The 10,814-nt window shown below is 42.3% G+C and overlaps 1 protein-coding gene across 3 annotated transcripts in view; it reads right to left on the bottom strand.

The window, feature by feature from the left end:
• Positions 1-1,180: 1,180 nt before the first annotated feature.
• Positions 1,181-10,814, bottom strand: part of golm2 (golgi membrane protein 2) — an 82,827-nt gene continuing 73,193 nt past the window's right edge. For all 3 annotated transcript variants that reach the window (XM_085968391.1, XM_085968389.1, XM_085968390.1), the window contains one exon: positions 1,181-3,434. In XM_085968391.1, coding sequence (XP_085824517.1) covers positions 3,352-3,434 — 83 coding nt within the window. In that variant the 3' untranslated portion in view covers positions 1,181-3,351. The remainder of the gene's footprint in view (positions 3,435-10,814) is intronic.

Below are 10,814 nucleotides of genomic sequence, written 5' to 3'. Positions count from 1 at the left end.
TCAGTTTCTCAGGAACTTGTCAAAATCTCAAATGCAGCAACTCCATGCTTAGCTCATCTCTAAAAATGTGTTCCCAAGGGTGACATAGTAAAATGTCCCAAGCCCCTTGGGATGCTTTACTATGTTAAAGGCTCTATATAAATGCAAGTTGATGACTCAAAAACAAAACACTTTTGAGACCTAACCCACCACTTTGCCTATGGATTTAATAGACATGACCTCTAGTTCTATCATCCCATCCATTTCAAAAAACCCATCTAAAAACAGACTGCATCCTATACATCCATATTTAAATTAAATCCTATTCCCCTCAGACTGCATTTCTCCCAAGTAAATCACCCTAATTCTTGGGACCTATCCTTATAAGAGCTCTGTGATTTATCATCCCGTGCATCTTCTTCACAACCTCACCCTGTGCAGGGACCAAAACTGGGCACAATACTCCAAATGCCAGCAATCCAAACCCTTATATATAGCTAAAAGTATGGTGCTGTTCTTTTCTACTCAGTGGTCCTTCTAATACAACCTAAAACTATTTGCTTTCCTTATAGCAACACAAGTGATTAAATACTACTCTCGGGTCTCTTTCTGGATTCATTTCTTTTAATTGGTACCCTAGCATGGTACAGACATGTCTGGAGTTTCCCCAATTGTGTGCATGAGCCTCCACTTGTCCATATCTGCCCCCACCCACATTGTCTAAATCTGCCTTCAAATGATCGATTTGTTCCGAATTACTAACCCCACACACATTTGTATCAACAAAGAATGGTTCCGATTGAAGAACTCCTCGAAGGTCATTGATGAAAATCTATAATCGCAACCTTGGCCCCAGAAAACACAAAACTGCCCTCCTAAACGATTTCTGTCAATGAAATCTTCAACTAGCCAGGCGCTATTGCCTGCCTTACAACTTACTTTACAGGTTGTAGCTCCATGTAATCTTCATCTCCCAAGTAACTAATAAGCATAACACCTCTTTTATTCTGTTCATCAAAAAAAGATATATTAAAGTGAACTGAAACAAAAAAAAATTGGATCACACTCCTTCAAAACAAAGTCTAGCTTGAAATGAATGTGCATTTGTTTTCAGGCAGTTTCTGGCTGCACAAGCTAAGGTTAGTCCAAACGATGCATGCATAAATTGACAGTATTTCACAAACACACTCTCCACATCAACTCAAGAAAGAAACTGTTTATTCAAAGTTTTGTAAACAAATCAGAGGAACAGAAACCATGGTACCATGCAGCATCTTCTTACAGTTTTACAACACAGGTGTAACATTTCTGAAGCACAAAATCCAATGCAATTGTTTAACTTGGAAAAAGAACCAACCCCAGCCCTCCCTAAAAAGCTGCACACAGAGGCGGAACTACACTGATTTTTGTTTACATGACTAAATTTGCCAATTACAGAATAAGATAGCTGGAAGCTCGTTAGAAACGCTGTAACCTAATCGAGTGCTTCAGATGGTGCCATGAACCACAGAATGAAGTAATTGATTGGTCAGAAGGTTCAAGAATGAGCTGTATAATTCACTCCCAGTTATCAGATTGTTAAAATCACTTATTTAAAAATGTATCATATTTATATATTGCATTCCACAGTGTCCACCTAATGGCATTGATGGGTTCCCACATTTCCTGGAATTGTATTATAACTCCTATTGAGGATTACCTCACCCCACATGAGTTAGAAGGGTCATAATAAGGTCTGTAGTGATTTATTGAGTTCTTCAATATATAGAGCACATATATGCAGTATTTTACTTTTTAAGCTCATCAGATTATTCTTAAAAAGAAAAAATGCATTATTTCTCTACCCTCTGACGTCCCAATTTTTGCTCAGGTCATAATTATAATTTTTTTTAAAGTACAAACTTTGCAATCAAATTCATTACACCCAATAATGAACATTCTAACTCTAAACAAGATTTCAAATTCATGGAAATAGTATATTGCAATACATTTATATCATTTTCCAAGTCTGCAATTTGTGTATTCACAGTATTTTTTGCCTCATGCTTCAACAGTAAATTAGAGGGCTATACACTTCTTTTGTACAATGTAAAAAATCTACAACAGTCACTAAGTGATAGTGCAACATTTTACTGTTTGCTGACTGTTATATAGAGGATAATACAATATTGAAACCATTGTTACGCTTTTCAGTTCCACAAGCGTGGCTAACTATCTCACAAGGAATGAAAGCCATTCCAAAACACCAACATGTGTTTGGTTTATATTTTATTTAGTGTCAGTTTGTTAGACATGAGAGCCAATTTTCACTGAGCAGAATAGAGCAGGAGATGCCAAATGTGTAATTTATTTATTTTTAAATCTCATATTAGTACTCTCCCCACCAGTAGTGGCAACAACCCACAGGAGGGTCATTCTGTAGGACAGTTTAAGATGGTGGTTTTTCTTATATCACTGTTTGAGTTCCACTGTGTCAACGCTCTTAGATCCAGCAACTGCTCCACACCCATCTGTAGGTAGCACTGTCCAAGTCTCATTACTGTCCCTGGTTTTTATTTACAGGGCAATACAGAAGTTGATGGAAGCAACGAAAGGAACGCGTGTGAAAATTCAATATCCAAACTCTGCTGCCACTGAAGACATTTCAGATGAATTCCATTTGCTGCATTGCATTTGTCAATCACCACATGTATCTATACATTCTTGTATTAAAAAGTTAGAATCCATTCAAATCACAATAGATTCTCGTCACTTCTCCCAAAGAGCCAAGAGACAATATTTACTGTTTCACAGCACAATGCAAAACCTTCACGCCAAGCAAAATGACATCTTATAGATGGCTGTACAAGGCAAAATGTTTCAGCTACTTAGTTGCTAAGTTTTTATTTTTAAATATAGTAAATTTAAACAGATCAGTTCTCAAATGCTACTTTGATTAACCTGAATATAGCAGATTACTGCTAGTCTGGACAGTCATTTTGCTGATTTTATTATTTTTGTGTGATGGTTTAGTGAACTCTGAACCTTTCTCAAAATGAAAACTAAATTCTGTTCATAAAATCTTCAAAAGTACAAAATATACAAAATAATGTACAGAGGTAAATGAAATTCCCTTCTCCCCACCCCCCAAATGTTTGCAGTTATAAATCAATCTAAACAATTTGCTTATAATCTTGAAGAAATATTAGTCTGCATCACCTCCTTCTATTTCACCAGACATCAATCAGAAGTTCTCAAATTTATCAAGTAATGCACTTGTAAAAGGAAAAGGCCATGGCATACTGTACAGCGATTTTGCATTATTGCATCAAGAGTCAGAGTCAGGATTCCTTCCACAGCCCATCAACCTGGACTCAGTCTCACGGTAAACTGTTACAAACCATCAGCTGCAAAGTGACGATTTTTATACACAGCAGGGTTGTTCATGTCCCCTGGAAGGTCTTGTTCCTCCTCGTCTGCCATTGGAAATGAGAGAATCAACAGAATTAGAAATGTTGCTTCAGAAATGTTCTGTTTTATTAATGAATTCATAAAATATATATATATTTAAGAGTAAAAAAGTTAGCCCCAAATTTTAACTCTTAGTTTCAATCAAGAATGAAGTGATGTTTGATCCAAGAAAATATTTAAAAAGCGCAAAATGAAACTGTACTTGGAATCTGGAGATTCTTTTCTCCACCTGTCCTCTTCTGAAGGCAGTGACTCATGGCTCCAGTAGCGCATTCAGTGGCTATTAAAGTAGTGAGTGCTGGCATTGATGTTCGACCTTGGAGGGAATCACAGCTGAACCAGATTCTGTCCTTACCCAATGTTTACATGTACATCCAGTGGGGACGACTGGACCACAATCAGGAGCAGAAAACCCTGCAGATATTTCTCCTTCCTCAACCAGTGAACAGTGAAGCCAACGGCAGGATACCCAATGCTGTCCGACTGACTTTCTCTAACTCAGCGCAAACAGATTAATCCTGGGGGGCTGTGTCCAAGGATGTTCTTATCCACTGAACCACTGGAGAATTCAATTAAACTGAAACCTTGCTAGTACCAGCAAAGTGAGTGCAGTAATAAAAAGATAACCATTGTAGGCAAGGCAATTTATAACATTCACTACAGTTATCTAATTAATGCTACTGACAACTGCTCATAATACAATGTTTTGGAGAGCATTCATCAAGGCAAGTTACATCAATATAATGGTGGGCAATGAAGAGTTTCTGAATATCATCAGTGCCTACAATTGTACCGTACAATGGTAATCCCAATATTCCTAGATGGCTACAACTTAAAATGCATTCAGGTCTCAATGAGGTCTAAAGAGAGTCCAGTACTTTAACAGGCTATTGATGAGGACAAGCTACATGATCACAACACTTTTTAGTCTGTTCATTATACATCAGTTTAACTGAGACTACAACCCAACCACTGCCTCTTAATAGCCTGCGACGCGAGATTAACTCAGTGGGGTGGGATTAAGAAGTTGGCATCTACGTTCAGCACCTCCTTCCAATGGGAGGCGATTGGGAATTGGCCAACTGAATTGCAAGCATGAACTCGCATAACATCACTTCATAGTGTAGTAAGTTAGCAAACTAATGCACAAGATACAAATGAAACCCTATAGCCAATTTAATCCCCCGATTTTATGAAGTCAGAGTCATAACGGCACAGAAGGAGACCATTTGGCCCATCGAGTCCATGCCGGCTCTCTGTAGAGCAATCCAATCAGTCCCCCACCCCCGCTCTATCCCCGTAGTCCTGCAAGTTTATTTCCCTCAAGTGCCTATCCAGTCTCCCCATGAAAACATGGAGTGTCTCCGCTTCCACCACTTCCATTAGCAGCGAGTTCCAGGTCCTCACCACTCGCTGCATAAAAGCTTTTCCTCATATCCCCCCTGTATTTCTTGCCTAAAACCTTAAATCTGTGTCTCCTAGTCTTTGTACCATCAACTAGTGGGAACAGCCTTTCCCCATCTAGCCTATCCAAACCTGTCATAATCTTGTACACCTCTATCAAATCACCCCTCAACCTCCTTTGTTCTAATGAAAACAAATCCAGCTTCTCCAACCTGTCCTTGTAGCGAAGATCCCGAATCCCCGGAGTCTTTGTTGTTCATTTAAAAATATATTTATTCATTCTTATTATTCATTCTCAGGATGTGGGATTCGCTGGCAAGGCCTGGGCTAATAATTCAGAGAACTCGAGTCCAAATCCCACCACAGCAGCTCGGGAACCCAAAACACCTGGAAATAAAAACCTGGCACCAGCAAAATCTGTCACACCACCGCAAAAACTCAACTGGCTCACCACAACGTTCAGTTGCATCAAACTAATATTTAAAAGGAAAAGGTTGCCCTACAGTAAAATGCTTACCTCTTTTACATAATATAGAATTAACAGCACAGAAACAGGCCATTTGGCCCAACTGGTCCATGCCGGTGTTTACGTTCCACACGAGCCTCCTCCCACTAATCTTCAACCCACTGTCAGCTAAATGCACAACCCCTTTTCAAATCATCTCCCACTTTCCTGGCTTACATTTATGGGATCTATGTGCTGTTGTTTTTAAGCTATATTTTTAAAAAATCAATATTTCGAGTCACCATTTGGCCTACAGGCCCCGCCACATGGCATCTGCTTCGATGCACAAACGGAAACACCAACCCATATATTTTTTTTAATTTTTTTTTTTATTATAAAGTCTGATGCGGATGTACCCAGTGGAGACCGCTCTCCCCCCACCTGAAGTGATGGAACCGTCCCTTTCTTTGTCTTCAATTCAGGGTCTCATTCCATACATCTAAACATCTGTCATTTCAGATCAGGACCATCATGAACTGAGTGGAAACACATCTCCAGATGCTGATCCAACCAAATACAAGTGGAACTCACGGAAGGGGAGCAGACACAAGGGACTGCAACCTCACGGAAACATTCTAGCAGCTGTGTTATGTGCACGTGCCAAGGAACAGTCCTGCAGGAAGTCTGCATTCAGAGATCAAACACTTTGTCCAAAGAGCCAGCGCAGCATTTGATCCACACGTTAAGGAATGCTCCTGCGGACTGGCAGCAGTTTAAGATGGAATTTGACAGCCAAAGGGTAGATAGATCGCCTGGAAGCAGGTACACACAATGGATGCTGCTCGTTAAGATCGTAAACAACGGAGTGAAGTTACTGTCCTTATTTGGTTGGTAAACATTAAATCAGAAAGCAGCTGCTCCCACCTTTCTCCAGCTGCCAGATACACAGGAGCGGCCGAGTCGATTCCAAGCTGAATATTCCCCCATTATAGAGGATCACCGAGTCTTCTCTCAGCAGCTTAACCAAGACAGGCAAAAAAAAAGTTTCTTCAGGCACGGGGAACTGCTGAACACCAGGAGTAAAAATTCAGAGCGAGTTCCAAGAACCTTGCACAGTCCCGTCAGTCACAAGTCAGCTGGCAGGTCACTCACTCACTCACCAAAAAATTGTCGCAATCAACATAAAAAGAACAGGATTTCATCTTTAAAGTTGCACATTGCGAGTGGCCACAGCATCAGGAATCGATTTAGCGCCCCCCTGTTGAGGGATCAGAGGCAGCAGAGCATAATTTAAGATGTCAAATAGCTTTGAGGAACAATGACACAAGTTTGCAACATCACTGGGGAGAACAAATGTATTTGCAGAAAGCAAAGACTAATGCTGTATATACTCTGATCAAACCGATCTGAAGGCTCCAGTTCAGTAAAAAGTGTTTAAAATAACTAGCAACAAATGTTCCCATAGGAAATATCTGTAGTCTGTTCTCTACAAACAAATCAGATGTCTCCTTATGCTATTGTAGGTGTATCTCGAGTGGCTTTAGGTTAGGAGGACAATTAGCTCCATACAACAGCCATGCCAGATTCAGGCAGCTTCTCTCAAGGGACTATAGATTGGTGAATCAAGACAGAAAGGGCCACAAAGTCTGTAAGCATTAATCCCATGGTCCACCCTGAATTTCACCAGGGTAACAAAAAGGAGCACAATACATGTACATTTGCAGAGTAACAGTCTACAAATGGAATATAGATTCACCAAAAGATCTCTCAGGTAATCTTTCAGTCTTAGAACAGTAAATGAGCAGTTAGAGAAGATGCAAAAAACCTAAAGGATGCTAATACAGCACATATGGAGGATGAGAAAAAGTTTGTATCCAGCTTCTTAAATGTGCATACACTAAATTATTACTTTCTGCAACTAGTAATCAGTGATGACAAGAGCAACAAGCCCACTGTAAATAGTGATAATCCAAACAGAAGTGATATTTGAGATAAATGAGATGGTAGTGCCAGTCAAGCTAAAAGGGTTCAAAACAAATAAGTCCCCAGGAATTATGTTTATTTATGCTAGAGTACTAAAGACGACAAGAGATGAGAACATCATACTTAAATTGGACAGTGCTCTAGTAAAATCACAGAGAAATGGGTCCAGCTCTTCCCACCGGAACACATTCAGGCCCTGCAGACTGTCCAGAGAAGGAGCACAAGACGGAATCCGATCAGAGGATTCAGTTATGAAGAAAGATTGGAGAAAGTTGGGCTTTTTAGCCTTGGAAGGAAGCAATCCAAGGGTGAATTAATACAAGACTAGGCATTGCTCGTGGGTGGAAACAGCAGGAGTCAACAAGCTTGCAATATGCAGGTCAAGGACGATTAGGCATGTGCAATTGGGCTAAAGTTGAACGCCAGCATAAAAAGGGAAATATGTAGAGGGAGAAAAATACAGCACAAGAAGATTAGAAAATGAAAGAAAAATTAGCAAAATGTTTGGTAAACAAAGGGAGGACCACACGCACACATCCTTCTCAAAACTCATTCAAGGCATTACTCACTCTGGACAATCAATCAACCTGAACAAGACTGTGATTCAATAGTTCCCAAACTTTATCAAGCCAAGTGCGTCAAAAAGCACAACCTCACACTCATCTAATTAAGGAAGCTGGTAATTGTAGGTCGGCAAAAAAAAATCTCCTCCTGCAGTTGGCTACTGTTTTGCCCTCTCTCTTCTCACTTTCCTCCCTCTCGTCTTCTCTTACATTTCACTTTCTTTTTCTCAATCTTTCTTTCTGCTTTCTCCTTTTACCTGAACAGTTTGCTATTCACTCTTCGGAGGGTGCTGCATGGGAGGATGAGGATGTCCAAACAAACTCAACCTGCCAGGGAACAGGGCATCAAAAGGAGCATTGAGGAACAGGGCGAACAACGAGGGGAGTAGGACTTCAACAAGAGCACGTGCTGCCACCACATTGCTAGTTTATTTTCCAGAGACAGAGTGATATCATAAGAAAAGCTAGGCTGAGCCAAGCCTGCGGGAAACCAGAACTTGTTAATAGCACTTGGAGCGAAAGCCTCTCTACATAACCTATTCCACAACCTGACCCTGTCCTTTTACTTATTTGAAAACTTGTCGCATTATTTTTAAATAAAGTGACTGAATCTTTATAGCCAACACTTGATCCATGGGATCTGCTGGACTGGTTTAGACTACCTGAGAAGGGGTTGGGGGGGGGGGGGGTCAAAGAGAAATTTTCCAGAGTATTTTTTCCCCTTATTGCTCTGGAGTTTTTTTGCCTCTCCCAGGAGATTGCATGGCTGTGGGAGGAAGGAAGTGTTTAGTCATGATGCTCCACCCATCATGTGTGGAGCAGGCACGATGAACCAACTGGTCTATTCCTGCCCGTTAATTTTGTATGTTCACAATCACAGGCAGAGGGATTCCTTCAGCATCAGCACATCCTTTGCCTAAATGTGCTGCTGATTAACGCTTGGGGAGTTTCTGCAGAAGAAAATCCCAACCCAGCAGGGTCACCGCCTGTTCAACCCCAACTAGCACATGTCCATTAGTTGGTCCCCAGACCCCGATCCGTGTGGCAGCTGAAGGGGCAAAACACCAGTTCCCAACATTTACAGCTGGTATTCAACTGAACAATTCAAAAGCCAAATAGTGCAGTTGCTGGAAATCGGAAATAAAAACAGAAAATGGTGGAGAGAGAAACCGAGTCAACGGGGCCAATTTTAACCAAACCCTCCCATCGGGAAACTGACTGGATCGGGAGCAACACTGGCTTTACACCCAGCCTGATTTTACTCTCCATTGAGGTCAATATTGGGCAGGGTGCAAAACCAGCGTTCCACCCGATCCAATGAATTTCCCGCCTGACCAGTTCGGTTAAAATTACCCCCAACAATGACTGAAAAAGGTCATCGATCGGAAGCGTTAAACCTACCTTCGCCTCTCCACAGATGCTACCAGACCGGCTGAGTGTTTCTACCATTTTCTGTGTCTAATTCAACAAAACTAAATTTCAAGGCACTGCCGGCAGTGAGCCAGGAGGAGCAAAGAGACAACAGAATGAGAGGAACTTCGAGTATCAGCAGGAATGGAGCAGACGCTAGCCGGGTCGGTCCGTGCCCCAGGAACGGAGCAGACGCTAGCCGGGTCGGTCCGTGCCCCAGGAACGGAGCAGACGCTAGCCGGGTCGGTCCGTGCCCCAGGAATGGAGCAGACGCAAGCTGGGTCGGTCCGTGCCCCAGGAATGGAGCAGACGCAAGCTGGGTCGGTCTGTGCCCCAGGAATGGAGCAGACGCTAGCCGGGTCGGTCCGTGCCCCAGGAATGGAGCAGACGCTAGCCGGGTCGGTCCGTGCCCCAGGAATGGAGCAGACGCTAGCTGGGTCGGTCCGTGCCCCAGGAATGGAGCAGACGCTAGCCGGGTCGGTCCGTGCCCCAGGAATGGAGCAGACGCTAGCCGGGTCGGTCCGTGCCCCAGGAATGGAGCAGACGCTAGCCGGGTCGGTCCGTGCCCCAGGCCCCACTTTGTTGGTTTGTCTCAGTCAGACAGAAGCTGAAACTGTTCCGTCTCGTGTCGATACACCAGCCAGGAAGCGAGACTTTATAATGAGAACAGGAAGTGGGAAATTGAGAATCCAGCTCCCGTTAAATGTTAGCAAAATATGGCGGACGCTGGAAATCTGAAACAACAGAAAACGCTGGAAAAACCTCAGCAGGCCCGGCAACATCCGCGGCGAGAGAAACAGAGTCAACGTTTCGGGTCCAAACCCTTCGTCAGGACTGAGGAGAAAAAGGCAGGAAATGAAACAGATTAAAAGACAATTTGGGGGCTGGGAAATGGGGGAGGGGGATGAAAGAGATATTCAAGGTGAGACGAGATGGTAATAGGACAGGTAAAGAGACAAACAATGGCTCTGGATGAAGTGTGAAATGCGCTGGCAGAGTGAGAGACAGCTGCCATGTGGGAGAGAGGAAAAGGCACAAACCAAAAGTGTGGATAAAAAATATTAAAAAATAGGGGCCGAGGTTATGATCTGAAATTGTTGAACTTTCATCCCCTCCCCCATTTCCCAGCCCCAAACTGCCTTTTAATCGGTTTCATTTCCTGCCTTTTTTCCCCCTCAGTTCTGTAGCAGGGTTTCGACCCGAAACGCTAACTCTTTCTCTCTCCACGGATGTTGCCTGGCCTGCTGAGTTTTTCCAGCGTTTTCTGTTGTTATTCCCGTTAAATGTTGGTTGGGACTTTCCCAGGCGATGATTGCATCAGTGTTCCAAGTGGTTGACTGTGCGATCTTTGCCGAACTATATTTCAGGTGAATCAGCATCAGAAATCAGTTGCTTCTTTCAGCTAAAAAAGAGTACTCAATATTTTTTTTTTAAACTATATAGCTAATGAACTGCATATAGAAAGCATATCTGGAAAACTGTTTCAAATTAAACCATGACAGGGATAAGGAGCACAGGTTCAAACTAATAAAGTGCAATTTTAGAAATGATCAGGAAGTTCCTCAGAAGATGGGTTGATA

Source organism: Somniosus microcephalus, chromosome 27, assembly GCF_052327205.1.
Source record: "Somniosus microcephalus isolate GS21.2 chromosome 27, FLI_Smic_1.0, whole genome shotgun sequence".
NCBI lineage: Eukaryota > Metazoa > Chordata > Chondrichthyes > Squaliformes > Somniosidae > Somniosus > Somniosus microcephalus.
The sequence above is the reverse complement of the archived record's forward strand: the minus strand, read 5'-3'. Positions and strand labels throughout refer to the sequence as shown.